Source organism: Gavia stellata, chromosome 4 (assembly GCF_030936135.1).
Source record: "Gavia stellata isolate bGavSte3 chromosome 4, bGavSte3.hap2, whole genome shotgun sequence".
NCBI classification, from domain to species: Eukaryota; Metazoa; Chordata; class Aves; order Gaviiformes; family Gaviidae; genus Gavia; species Gavia stellata.
The window spans coordinates 84850967-84865312 of record NC_082597.1 but is presented as its reverse complement, the minus strand read 5'-3'; the positions used below and the strand labels follow the sequence as shown (position 1 = coordinate 84865312).

The window sequence follows — 14346 nt, the reverse complement described above, 5'->3', positions numbered from 1 at the left end:
ACCATTTCACTGCTGCACGCTTTGACTTTCACAGCTATCAAACGCAGAGGACAGAAGCTGTCCTCTATAAAGCTTATATAAATCTACGGATGGAAATCGCGAAGAAAAGCTAGGGCTTATTATGTAAAGATCCTGCCCTTCTACCACATAGGGCTACTTCAACAAGAGTCCTTTTGACCCAAGGGCAAGACGCTCCTTTCCTCTATCCAAAGTTCTTTCTCCCATTTAGGGCTGCCCTCGGATGTTTTACAGAGTATAGAACAGCAGGTTTTCAACAGCCTGCAGGACCTTTAAATGTTACCATTTGCTAAAGAGAGATCACTGAGTTATATTTGCTCTGACTCATGCTGCCGTAAGGACAAAGGGACAGCTCCGCTCATTATGCATGCCCAATAAAGCATCACACAAGTGAGAGAAGATAATAGATGCAAAACAGCAGGTGAGCCTGCTGCTCCTCTCCTAAAAAGCTGAGCTAGGCAAGGGGCAAGCTGAGATGGGGAAAAGCAGAACACGAGCAGCATGTGGAAAGGTTCCTGCCTCTGTATTTGCATATGAGCAGCCTGGGTGAGCAATGGCCTCTTCCAGACTCCGCACACCAGCAAGTGAAACATCACCTCCAGTCTAGCTCTTTCAGTTGTACAGGACTCCAAATAGCATGGCACCCTCTGCAACAAGAGGGAAGTGTGGCATTTCCACTGCTTATTATGGAATGGCCCAGCTCTCACAGCACCACAGATCCATGGTTACAACAGATTCCTCTTACTGCCCAGTTCACAGCTGCTTTGCTATGTCACAGCCATCTCTGGGATCACCCTGCCCAAGAAGATGGAGACAAGCAATGCCTCTCGAGTACTGTTGGGGTTCGCTAGAGCTATTACCTCTCAACACCTCATTAGTGCAACTTATGGTTCTTCTCACGCACATCTCCAGCTCCTCAGAACAGGAGATGGTTTGTGAGAAACTGCTTGGTAGAAGAGCAGCAGCAGAGCAAAGGCAAACAATTCTTGGGTCTACTTTAAAAACACACCTAAATGGGAAAGAAGGCTCTTGCTTGCTCCCTAACTCAATTCTTCCATATGCAGCTCCCCCACTGTGGTCCTGCTAAGAACTCAGAAGTAATCACTAAAGCAGCTGTAAGAATAGGCCAAAACAGAAAATGAGCTCAGCTATTCTCTCCATCTGTGTCCTCGGTGCTCCTTCACAGTCACCCATGAAGTGCTTTAGCTAGCACAGAACATGGAAACTGGCAATGGAAGGCCAATGAGCAGGACCCTGGACTCTTGCTGTTCTGGTAGCTTCCTCAGCTAAAAGCAAATCCACCCACCACCTTCACTCAAGCCTACAGCCAAGCACATCCCTCCACAGAATCCAGCCTGTACACCCTTTGCTATCTGGAAGCTTTGACAAAGGCAGGAAAAGAACAGTCTCATCTTCATTAGATGCCCGATTCCAGTCGGAGAAGAGTTAATGCTGATATTAAAGATGTCAACCTCCACGGGACTTGTTATAAAGTATCCTGGATGACAGTGTAGTGGGCAGAGGAGTCTGTTCCAGCAGGGTCCTGACACTGTGAGGGGCTGCTCTGCTGCTGTTTCTCAGGAAAATACAGTGTTTTGTGAATCAGATCTTTGACAGCAGAAACGTCGCCTCTTTCTACAGAAAAGAAAGACAGTTATTAGGGATAATCAACAGGCAGCATGAAAGCCCCTCTTTTTCTCAAGTTCCCAGCACATCACCTGCCAGCAGCCCTTCCTCTCTCTTTTCCTGTACATCCTTCACCCTTTCTGCACTCACCCACACCCAGCTGCTGCAGGAGACTTCCAAACTCTGGGTCACAATCCAGGATTTTCAACAGGTTGGTGGACTCCATCCTCTCCAGCTGCACATCCCAGTAGATGTAGATCTTCTGATTGAAGCTGACATAAACCAGGCAGGGGCTGTTGCTTCCCCCTTTGCATGCATAGAGGCCTGCAGAAAAGCAAAAGTGTGGAGATCTGACTACTTCCAAAAGGACAGAGAAAGCAAATAGGTAACTTCTCATGACGAGGTACAAAGCTGTTAGCAGAAAGCAGCAAGCACCTGGGGTGAGGGGCACAGACATGGACTTGGGTATATAAAGTTTGAGACAATCCAAGAAAGCATCTCTAAACTGTTAATGCATGGAGCTTGGGGATTTGCAAGCTGCTTCTTGCAGGTCAGAGAGGAGACTGAGAAAAGCCAAAACTCAGGCTGGTTCCATGGGGCTCCTTATTTCCGCTTGAGAACAGCTTAGAAGTCTGCAAATTAAAACAACAGTGGGGAAGACAAGAGACCACTGTAGCACACCCAACAAGGACAGGAAAAAAACCAAAACCATCACAGACAAACCTCAGCATCACCTCCTCTCACCCCTACTTTTGCCAGATGCCACCAGAGGCAAGACTAGCTGGAGCTTCTGCAGTATACACACAGGGAAATAACTCCCCACTGCAGTCGGAGAAAGGATTCCAGGTCTCCCAAAGGGGAACAGTAGCTTTGAGGGAGAAATGCTGTGATGGGTGGCTTTGCAGTCAGGCTCCCCACCTGCACAGAACGCACTGACATTCTCATCTGCTTGAAATCTGGCAACAGTCCGATTGTGGTCGATGATGTACGTCTGACCATCCCATGCACAGGCAATCACCTCCTCATGCCCATTGCCCTGCAGGAACCAGAAGATCACATATTAGCACGGACATCAACTATTCCCAGAGGCAGTCAAGAATCTTCCCTGCTTGTTCACAGACAGAACACTAACGCCTGAACAAGATGTCACTTTTGGACATCTTATCCAGACATTTTGCGCTTGTCCAGTCTTTTTGCATTTGGAGACCATCTCTCTCTTCTCTACCGTAATCCTTATGTATCATAAAAGCTTGTAGACAATCAGGGTATTAGCCGTATGCAAAACCATTCAACTTTGCAATATGATAAAAGAGCAGCTGGGGGACGAAAAAGTTTGTAGCAGGATGCTGGGCTCACTAGGTCAAACAGGCAGACAGAGCTCAACCTCTTGCAGGTGGACAGACTGACATGAGTGCAGAATGCACCGGCACAGTCGGAGCACTCTGTGTGTCATCCCGAGATAATCTCAGCCTTCTTCAGCTGAGTCATACTCCCTCTGCCCTTCCTAAATTCATATACACAAAGCCATGTTGAGTTTTTGTCTTTATCCCTCCCAGCCCTATTCAGTGTCACTCACAGTAACATCCAGCTTTTCCAGAGCAAACAGCTGATGATCAACCTGCACAGACCAGAGTAGCTTGTCTGCTCCTTCCATGAGTTTCAATGTCCCTGAAAGGGAAAAAAAATAAAGATTGTCTTGAAAATACTAAAAGGGAGCAAGATGTTTGCTAACACTGGGCCCTGCACACTCCTTCAACACTTAGGGTCTGCAGGCAGAGGGTTGGGCCCATGGTACAGTCTGTGGTTGATAATAGATATCACAGTCTCAGTTCTGGGAAGGAGAGCAGTCCATTATCTTGTCATCAGTAACTGGAAACAGAGAGGAAACATGGCAGCAGCCCTGCTAATTGGATTGTGCTGTAAGACAAGAAAACCGCCCAAAACAGACTCCCGAAGTACAGTAAATCAACAGCTCTCACATGAGACAGCGAGCAAGCTAGAAGCTTCTCACCATGTCCCACAGATCGTGCGATCTCAGGACAGCATGTTGACAGGTATCGGCCGAGAGCGGGCTGGCTAACAGCATGGGCATGGCCTCTTGGCTGCTAAAACCATACTGGACACTTACCTCACATACCATTTTTCTATCATCCAGAGATACTGTGATAGTACTGGGCAGGGGGTGGTGGTGGGGTGGTGACCATGAAAGAGTGGAACATAAAAATGAACCCATCCTCACAGTGTCCTCCCACCTCAGTAAGGCTCATGAGTGAACCACAGCGAGGCAGGAAGCCTTGTCAGATGCAGAAGCTTCAGAATTCAGGCCCAAAGAATAATCAGAAATTCCCTAGCAGGACATCATTGTGGCAGGTGGACATCTGGCCCAAAGAGGGCAGGCTGCCTATCTGGGAAGGGATAAGCACAGCATCTTGTCTCCACACTGTTGGGTTTTGGACAGATACCCTGTGTTCAGCTCATTAGATTCAGTCCTACTGCAGCCTGTCCTACCACTTCTCAGTCAGAGGCACAGCAGAAGAACCTGGCTCCAGGCCTGTGGGGGGCCAGCTTCTCTTTACCAGTACTCAAGTTCTAGCATCCATTTCCTTTACTGCTTTTGGAAACAACCCAAGTCCCTTCAAGTACAAGGAGACATCTTTGCTGTGGTTTAGAGGTGCCTGTCTACATGAATGGCACTGCTGAACTGGCATCTCAAACAGTTCTTTGACCATTGGGTAAGCAGGCAACTTAGGAATCAGCAGATGAAAGTTCTAGTTTCACTCTCCATCTCAAGCTTTCAGCGTGCCTTTGGGCCAATGACCTAGCCTCTTCATTTTCCTGGCTGCTCGCTGCAGCGTGGCTTTAACACTTCTACCCCCATAGGCCATGGGACCATACAAGTAATTAATGTTTGTAAAATGCTTTCAAATTCACAGATGAATAGACTGTACCAGGGCAGAGAGAAAGGCAGATATTAGTGACAGAAAACACAACAGGTTTCCTGAAGAGAGCAAGCCTGTGCAATATCCAAAAGACCCAATTCAGTAAAGAACAGAAAGACAAGCTCAGCTTTAGTGTGTTTCGTCATATCCTCAGATACAGGCATGTTCTCCCACACCTGGTTTATGGGGGACTTGCTCACAATGACAACTCTTACCTTGGCTCACAGAATGACGGGGGTTGGAAGGGACCTCTGGAGATCATCTCGTCCAACCCCCCCACCAGAGCAGGGTCACCCAGAGCAGGTTGCACAGGAATGCGTCCAGGCAAGTTTTGAGTATCTCCAGAGAAGGAGACTCCACAACCTCTCTGGGCAGCCTGTTCCAGTGCTCTGCCACCCTCAAAGGAAAGAAGTTCCTCCTCATGTTTAGATGGAACTTCTATGACCAAGTCTGTGCCCATTACCTGTCATTGTGCACTACTGAAAAAGGACTGGCCCCATCCTCCTGGTACCCACCCCTTCAGTATTTATAAGCATTGATAAGATCCCCCCTCAGTCTTCTCTTCTCCAGACTAAAAAGACCCAAGTCCCTCAGCCTTTCCTCATAAAAAAGATGTTCCAGTCCCCTAATCACCTCTGTAGCCCTTTTCCAGCAGCTCCCTGTCCTTCTTGAACCAGGGAGCCCAGAACTGGACCCAGCACTCCAGACGTGGCCTTACCAGGGCAGAGTAGAGGGGGAGGATAACCTCCCTCGCCCTGCTAGCCACACTCTCCCTGATGCACCCCAGGATGCCATTGGCCTTCTTGGCCCCAAGGGCACATTGCTGGCTCATGGCCATCCTGTTGTCCCCCAGGAGTCCCAGGTCCCTTTCCACAGAGCTGCTCTCCAGCAGGTCAGCCCCTCACCTGGACTGATGCAGGGGGTTATTCCTCCCCAGGTGCAGTACCCTACACTCGCCTTTGTTGAATTTCATAAGGTTCCTCTCTGCCCAATTCTCCAGCCTGTCCAGGTCACGCTGAATGGCATCGCAGCCTTCCGGTGTGTCCACCACTCCTCCCAGTTTTGTGTCACCAGCAAACTTGCTGAGGGCACGCTCTATCCCTTCATCCAGGTCATTGATGAATATATTAAACAGGAATGGACCCAGGACTGACCCCTGGGGAACACCACTTGTTACAGACCTCCAACTAGACTCTCTGCCACTAATCACAACCCTCTGAGCTCCATCTATCAGCCAGTTTTCAATCCACCCTGCTGTCCGTTCATCTGACCCACTGCTTCTATCTTAGCTTTCATGTCTTCATATAAAATATGCCATCAGAAGGAGTCTTTGAGTCAAATTCTGTTGCCTGACCCAGTTTCTGAAGCCCAGTTCCCCCTTCTTTCGAAACCAAAAGCACCGAGCCCCTGGTTCCCTGCTTTGAATTAGTGGCAGGCCTTGGCTGCCCCACAGGCCTTTCTTCTGGGACAGTGGTAGGACTTACCATCCAGAGTACAGAGGGCAAAGAGACCTGAGCCACTATTCTCACTGGAGCAGCCTGTAAGTACAGAAGAGAATTACAGGAGTTGATGTCATTTTACGAGCATTGTACCCTCCCTCTCCTGGAAAAAAAAAAAAAAAGATCCAAAACAAGCTGATCCATCCTGACTCCTTTTTTGCCCAGCCTTGACACTTTGCTTAGCAGGTATCTGCAGATTCTTGCAACCAATCTTTCCTGGGCTACGCTTATACAGCTGTGAATTCCCTGCAAGCAGTATCCTCTCCAAAGCCTGTATGTCACAGTTGTGTGCAGGACAGCACTGACAAATGTGACTAGCTAAATCTGAAGAGGAGACTCCCCCAATCACCGGGCTGCTTCAGCCCTTCAGTACACTCTCTACCTAGCTACCAGCCAGAAAAGACATGCAAGGTCAGGTTTTGAAAGTGATTAACACACTTGGTGAATACAGCTGGAGCTGTATTCAAGTACAGCCGCATTTAATGCTTTCAGTGACAAGGTAGGAGAGACACTGGCTCCCTGAGGTCTGCAGGAACCCAGGAAACCTGGCAGTCACGGACAAGCCAGCAGCACTGAAAGCAAATGGCCAGTTTCCCCAGAATGACGTAATACTGCAAGGCTACCTCCACTGCCCATAAACAGCTCCAAGCTACAAGACGCTGCACACTCCCAAGACACAGACTACCCTATTTCCGCAGCTCAGCTTCAAGCAGTCAGCTGTTTGAGTGCTCTATTGCCCCTAGCTGACATTCATCCAGGCAGGCTCTGACCCAAAAGATCTGCTGTGTCCCCCCCTTACAAACTGGTCAGCATGGCACTCTTCAGCTGTTCCACTGCTGATGGCCCAGCATCAGTGGGCTTTTCACAACCTTCTCTTCATCCCTTATTCCGTGTGCCTTCATTTTCACAGACACCTCTCATTAGATGCAAGGCTTTGTATGCAGTGAAATAATTGATTTCATGCTCTGTTGACCATGTTGTTCATAGCAGCATCCGAGATGCCCAGAAACATGACAAGCTTCAGAACTGGGGAGGAAGGGTACTCTGGGGAAGGGGAAAAGGAGGTGTTTCAGTGGATTGCTCTTCTCCCCCAGCTCTACTTACATTGGACAGCCTAAATCGTTCTCAGAAAGCACTGCAGGGGGTAATACTTGAACAGAGCAAATGCAGCTGGATTGCAGCCAGCTGCAGACAAGAGAAACTGATCTGCATCGGGAATTTCCTGCCTTCTTATACCCCCCACATGCTCCAAGGGGGAGTGAAAGTTGCTTATCCTCCATAGGTATCAAAACAGGGTTCAGCAGGTGCACCAGGCACAGGTCAGAGCACAAAGCAGTTACACAAGGGAAGCAGTGGCAGTGTGCAAGAAAAGTCTGGACACAACAGCAGCGTGTCAGGGCTGAGAGGAGCCAGCAGCTGTGGCGAGTTTAGATACAACAGCTGAACAGAATACACTGGAAGAAAACAGACGACAGTGATATAAATGAAATATGGAAGCAGCTCTGGAGGGGTTGGGACCGCATAGGTGAAGGAAGAGCAGGATATAGCTGCCAGGTACCGGGAATCACATGGTGAAAAGCACAAAAGAATAAAGATGAGGCTGTGGGAAGAAGAGATGCATCTAGGGAATAAGAAGAGGGCATAAGCTGCAGCCATGCAAAAGCGAAGATCAAGGACATCTGTAGGAGCAAGCCATGGCAGCCATTCAGGATGACTAAATACAGGCCAGCGGAGGCTGCAGAGAAACTGTTGTGCTAGGTGAAGAGTAAGAGCTACCTAGGGAAGGACAAAGGCTATAAAAAGCTGAAAGGCAAATATCCAGCTGTCTTTCTTTGGGAGCCGGCTAACAGAAGCCAAGTTCCGCCTGTTCTTGCAGCTGCCTCCCACTGTTATTTTTCAACCACGGGAAATCTGATTTCATGCTGGACTGACATGTTGAAAAACTATCAGGGGCAACTGTTGGGCCAGAGACCCCAAGCTCCTAATCTCTCACCTCGGCCAATGCTACCAATAAGATGAGTGGAAACATTCTTGTTGTGAATTCGTCCAGATGTTTGGTGTAGAATAACATCTCGAATAGGGGCCTCGCTAGGGAAAAGAGAGACAGACATCAGGGAAAGGTTAGGGAACCATGCCTGGGACTGTGCCAGAATAATTTCAAAAGCAGTGTACTCCAAACCTCTACAAATCCAGAGACTGATAGAGTTTGTGCATAGGTTAGCCCTTTAACGATAAAGGCCACGCCACCCCAGGTATGAAAGGAACTTGCTAATGTTTAAAAACAAAAACAGAATGATTTGATACATCAGAAAACTGTAAAAGAGCTCAAAAAAAAAAGAGAGAAAAAGAAAAAAAGTCAGTAAAACATGTATTCCAATCAAGGGAAAAAAGACAATTATCATTATTGTCACGTAAGCCTGGCTGCTTTTCACTCAGGAAGTGTCTGCCTGGGGTTAAACAGGTTAGTCAGAGATCATGCCTGGGCCTGGCTTCGGCTAGGAGGGCACCATTCCACTAAGGTCTCCAAGGCATCAAGGAGACTTGCCTAGCTCCCCTCCTGCCACAGTTTTCTGGGTCTGCCTTAAAGTCTCACAGAACACCACAGAAGCACCCGAATTCCCCACAAGGGTCCCTCCAGCGCCAAGGACAACAACCTCACTGCTCATCCCAATCGCTCTGGTTGTGATCTACAGCACTGGCTGCCAGGGGTCTCATTAAGAAAATCTCCAATTACATCACCTGGAAGAAACGAGTAAATGAACCCAAAGTGTCATCCTGGGCTTCAGTCTAACTGGGCTTGGCTCAGACTTTCAGTTGCTACCCTTCCTGCCATTAGATACATCACCACATTGCCTGCTACTTTCTCCGGAGATCTAGGTCCCTCATTTCCCTGCCTTAGCCCCCAGTACAGCCCCCCTCAGTGAGCTGGTTTTGCCACTCTCCTTGCCCAACCCAAGAGGAAGCAGTAGTATTCATCTTTGTGACAGAGGCATGAAGAGTGTTCATGGAAGCTTGGCTGCAGGTGGGCTTAAGTCATGAACTCTCAGCAGCACAGCGGGTCACTGAAGCAAGGACAAATGGCAGCACCCCCCCAGAAAGGCGGTGTGGTGGTGCCCTCTTGTGATGGGCATCTATAGAGGAATCTCCTCATCTACCCCATGCAGCAGTGCTCCTCACCTGCTTGGGGCAGAGTTGTCTCTTCCCTCTGCCGTGGCCTGCTGCTCAGAGTCCCAGGTGCACAGCAGGATGGCGTAACCGCAGCCTGGCTGAGACACCATCATCTCTGGTGAGCCGTCAGGGCCTGGGTTCACAGAGAGGCTGTCCACCTATACTGGCAGAGGAAAAACATGGATAGAGTCAAACTGAGAACTTTAAACACCTCAGAAGGGTTCACTGTGCTCCTCGCACCTGAACTTGAATATGGCAGATCTTGTGATAGAGCTGAGCAGGAGCTGAACAAATTCAGCTAGAAGCAAAGTATGCAAGTTACAGTAAAAGGTTATGTTTCCCTAACAAAAGCCACTTAAGAACACCCTATATCTTCCACTAATGCTCTCTAGTTGGGTAAGAGAGCACCCAACTGTTTCCGAGACCAACCCACCAGCTGCTCCACACGTATAGGACAACCACTGGGCAAACCTCCTTTCAAGCCATCAACACAACAATTGCTTTGTTCATAGGACTGAGATTTTGTGCTTCTTCCCTTGGGAGAGCCACCTCTTGAAGACTGTATGACAAGTTCTGCTCTGAACATCCTGTTTCCTTACCTGACCTTCTAGCAGCCATTTCTTCAACAGGAGCAGCTGCCCAGAGACATGGTCTGAATTCTCCGACAAGTCTTCCCAGCGGAAGGCACGTACCACCCTGTCAGTGTAGCCCACCACCAACTCACACTTCCCATCTCCATCTGCAAGGAAAACAAGGAGATAGATGGGCTCTCTCAGGCTTTCACAGCCCCAAGACCCTCAACATTCAGAAACCACTGTGCTGGTTTCCATCAGGTAGCCACCCTGAAGATCCCAATCCTGTAATGAGAACTTGCACTTCAGGAAAATTCCTGAATTTCTTGCTTCTCTCCTCCATGACTTGACTGTGGCTTCTTAGAACCCCTGCTCCAGCAAGACAGTAACTTCCTTCTGTGAGTCCCACACACTTTCTCTCTCTCTTCCCCACCACCTCACACCCACAAACTCCCTCACCCTGCACTCCCACACCAGCTTCCCGACTCACCAATGTCGCTGATCAGCATGACCTTGGTGTTGGCAGGAATGTGCTGCTTGAACACTGGCTTCTGCTCTTCTGTTGCTGCCAACTCATGGTGGCCTGAAGCATCTGGGTGTTTTGAAGTTGGAGAAGTCAGGTCAAAAAGATGAAACCAGCCTTCTGCACTCACTGCTACCACGAGATTCTAAGAGGGAAGAGAAAAACCTTTTGATTTTTCCTCTTTTAGAAACTGCAGAAGCTGTCCCACAGGAGGGTGAGGGAAGATATGAGGGCGGATCCATCAAGATTAATGACTGCTACAGAGGGAACAGGAGAAGGTTTTTGTCCTGCATACAAACTACTCAAGGTACTGCAGGGTCCAAACTTCTTGTTCATCCTCGTCAGAGTAGGATATCAAGCTCATGTGTGCACGCAATCCCCAAACAACGTGTGGCTTTCTCAATGCTCACTTCCGATCTGCTCCCCACTGGAGCACAGATAGCTACAGTATTTTAGGCAGCGTGCCTAAACTAGGACTTTTGGACTCAGTGGTCCTGGTTTAACCCCCAGAAATAGCAATCCAGCAAAAGGAGTCATATTAGACCCAGTGGAATTTGCTTGGGAGTCTAGACTATTCTGTGGCTCAGTCTTGTTTAGATGACCTCAAACACACAGAGCCAAGCGGCAGAAGGGCCACAGCCCACAGCAGGGACCAGCACAGAGCAGGGCAAAAGCCACTGAGGAAAAGGAGCAACCCTCAAACCACCGAAGCCTTGTAGTGCTCACACAGGGGCACGTGCAAATCAATAGTGCTTTCTGAAGACAGGATGCGTTTCCTTGCTCACTAAAACCTGCATAGGGCTCACAGACAGATACAGGTTATATGTAAACAGAAGAACAGTTTTAAAACAGCAGTGCTAAAACTCTGTGAGCAAGGGCAGATCCTGGAGTGAAAGCACCTGCAGCCTGTCATATCGTGAGTGTGGAGGAGGACATGGCCCTAATCTCCTAAGTACCTCGCAAATGCCCTACAGACACAGCTGGGAAGAGTTCGTCAGCTCTCACCTTTCCTTTATTGCATACATCTCCCACGCCAACGCATGTGAGCTGCAAGAGAAAAGACGACCACACATAAGAGAAGGCAACCCAAAACAGCACTTTGGGATAAGCCTCTGCCCTACCCCCTCCTCCTTCATAAACAGTCTCTTGAACTCTAAACAGCCTTTTCAAGGACAAAGAGCACAGAGTCAGGGACACACATCTGCCACACAACTGCCCAGGGGCAAAATCCACAGTGCACAGGAGCAGGGTCAAGGTGGGACAGAAGCCCAGTTCCTGTGTTTGCTCAGCACTTTGCTCATGGCTTCTCGCTCACGGGGCCAGCTGTGGGCAAAAGCAGGGTCTTGCATAACTACCCGAAAGACATCAGAACCAGTTCTGGCTACTGTTCCACTCCGGCCTACGCATTCCTAGGCAGTGGTCAAGGACAGCTGGCTGCACATACATCGAAAGGCCCAACCATTTAAAAATTTTGTCAAGAACTGACCATGCCTTGGCAAGATCGCACAGCCCAGGGTTTGCTGTCATCATTCTTGTAAACATAGAGTTTCCCATTGGTGTCTCCCACCACGAGCTCATTCAGCTGTATAAGAGAATTGGGTTAGTAAGAAGAAATTCACAATGACAGTAATGGTATTCCCACACAGCAAAAATTACAGAATTCATATCCAAAAATCACTCCATGGGAAGAGGCAGCAAAGCAAAAGAGTTGAAGACACAGCCTTGAATCAACAGAGAAGGTCTGGGAAAAAAATAAAAGCCCTAATTTTACTCTCGCAGATCAAAAAGCTGGAGAGTGGCTCCTTAGAGCAACATCCCATTATCCACTGCTTCTCTAGCCATCGTTCCAGAGCTGTCACTGACTGTTTTAATATCCTCCCCTACTAATCATCATCACCCCATCTTCCATCCTTCAATCTAGACTGAGTCACCCGAGGAAGATGATGGCAATGAGGAAAATTTGATCATCCAGAAAGGGGCTGCAAGAACACTTACAACAGAGTTACACTGAATGTTCAATCTCACAGATGAAGGGGTAAGAGTCTTCAAGGATGGTCATTGTTTTTTTGAAGAGGACTGCTAAAAATCACCAGCCACCCCGGCTGACAAGCCTACACCTGCTATCCCATCTTCTGCATCACGCCTCCGTGTATTTAAATTGTGTACGTTCCATAACTCCCTGCACACATTACCCCACATAACACAACTGATGGGAAAATTTGTTTTATCATCCACTCCATTGCTAGCCATGACACTTTTCAGGATAGCAGGATAGGGCTGTAATAAAATTTGACTGTTGAGGAGGAGGGACAGTTTACACATATCTGGTTAAGCTAACCTCTTCCTAGTTACAGACAAATCAGACCCATCAGAAACAACCATCTGTGGGGCTGACAGCCGCATTCCCGATGCACATCTATCTGTCATACGGGTCCAGAGACGCTCAAACTCAGCTCTACCCTGTCTGTGATCCACTGCGCCCCCGGAAAGCGTTTCCCCACACCTTTACATCCCCACCACCGCGACAGGAGAGCATCTCTCTTTGGGAGCAGAAGTTAACCTCCCTACTAGGTACCCATCACCCAGGGCCCAGGCCCAGCGGGTCCAACGGCGATGGAAGGGCTGAGCAGCCGCAGCCCGGAATCACCGGAGCGCTCAGTTTGTGAGGGACCCCTGGAGCCACCTGCCCCAACCCCTGTGCCTCCGACATCGCTCCAGCGCCCCTCAAGCTCCGAGTCCCCCCAAGGGGGGAACCCCACCACCACCTCCTCCTCCAGGCACCCGCGCCGGTGCCGCACCACCCTCCCGGGGCTCCCCCTCCCGCCCCGTTTTAGCTTCCTTTGCTACAACCGGCGACCGCTGCCCATCTCGAAGAGCGGCCGGGCGGTGGCTGAGGGCCGACCGAGCCCGGCTCCCTCACCCCCGGGCACGGCGGCGGCCCGCTGCTGGGTCCGCTCCAGCTCGCCGCTCAAGCCGGGCCCGGTACCCCTCCCGCCGCCACAGGCCCGCCCGAGCCCCGCGGCGGCGCTAGGCCTGCCCCGGCGCCGCCACCGCCCCGCGAGGGCGGAGCCCGCCCCGCCCCGCCGGCACCGCCCGCCCGCCCGCCCGCGCAGGCCCACAGCGGCCACCCCCGCCTCCGGACCGCGTCGTTGTCGGCATCCCCCAGGCAGATGGCGTGCGGGAAGAGGCTGCCGCCGAAGTCGAGCGCCACGCACTGCACGTAGCTGACGGACCGCATCCCGCCGCCGCCGCCGCCCGCGGGGGCGGAGCTCCCGCCACCGGCCGCCGGGCCGGCCGCCAGCCTGGGGCGACGGCGGCTGCGCAGGTACAAACGCAGCCGGGACGCGCAGGCGCGGGGCGGGCGCGTAAGAGCGTGGGAGAGGGACGGGATCACGTGAGGGCGGGGGCTCCCGGCAGGGGCGGCCGCGGGGGCGGGGCCGCGCTCCCGCAGAGCCCCGCCCCCCCCCAGCGTGACCGTTCCTCGGGCGCGGGACGCCCCGCCCCGCCCCGCCCCCGGTCTCCAGCGGCGGACGCGGCCGTTCAGCGCAGAAGCGCCCCGGAGCGCGGGGCGAAGGGAAGGGCGAGTCCCGCCTCACGCTGCGGGTTCGGCAACGCGCCTTTCGCCTTCCCGCTCTGGGCAGCCGGGCCTGCGGCCGCTCTGCCGCCCGCCCGCCGCGCCTCCCTCGGGCGGAGCGAGCGCCCTTACCCGGCCCCGGCCGCCGAGCGGGAGCCGGCCAGGCCGCAGGCTCCGCCGCAGCCCCGCGCCCATGGCCGGCAGCCTGGCTGCCGCGCTGCACCGCCCGGCTTGTCCCGACTGCGAAGGTGCTTCCCTCCCTCAGGAAAAACGTCTTCACGGAGAGCGGTGGAGCACTGGAAGAGGCTGCCCAGGGAGGTGGTGGAGTCACCATCCCTGGAGGTGTTCAAGGAACGTGTGGACGTGGCACTGTGGGACATGGTTTAGTGGGCATGGTGGGGTTGGGTTGGTGGTTGGACTTGATGAT

At 51.3% G+C, this 14346-nt stretch overlaps 1 protein-coding gene across 1 annotated transcript; it reads right to left on the bottom strand.

Moving 5' to 3' along the window:
• Positions 1-880: 880 nt before the first annotated feature.
• On the bottom strand, positions 881-13583 carry ITFG2 (integrin alpha FG-GAP repeat containing 2). Its single transcript, XM_059816655.1, has 12 exons — positions 13488-13583; positions 11832-11927; positions 11351-11392; positions 10313-10490; positions 9850-9989; positions 9260-9408; positions 8076-8170; positions 6068-6121; positions 3221-3312; positions 2563-2680; positions 1795-1968; positions 881-1653 (listed from the first exon to the last, which is right to left on the bottom strand). Exons 1-12 carry the CDS (start codon positions 13581-13583, stop codon positions 1505-1507), a joined length of 1383 nt encoding a protein of 460 aa, XP_059672638.1. The 3' UTR covers positions 881-1504.
• Positions 13584-14346: the final 763 nt, after the last annotated feature.

Bases quoted from the DNA above. Each gene is read 5' to 3' on its own strand.
- ITFG2 (XM_059816655.1), bottom strand. From the start codon at position 13,583: ATGCGGTCCGTCAGCTACGTGCAGTGCGTGGCGCTCGACTTCGGCGGC. The intron at 8,171-9,259 runs GTGAGGAGCACT...TCTTTTCCCTAG, and splicing joins GACAACTCTGCCCCAAGCAG to CGAGGCCCCTATTCGAGATG. The intron at 6,122-8,075 runs GTGAGAGATTAG...CTGTACTTACAG, and splicing joins TATTGGTAGCATTGGCCGAG to GCTGCTCCAGTGAGAATAGT.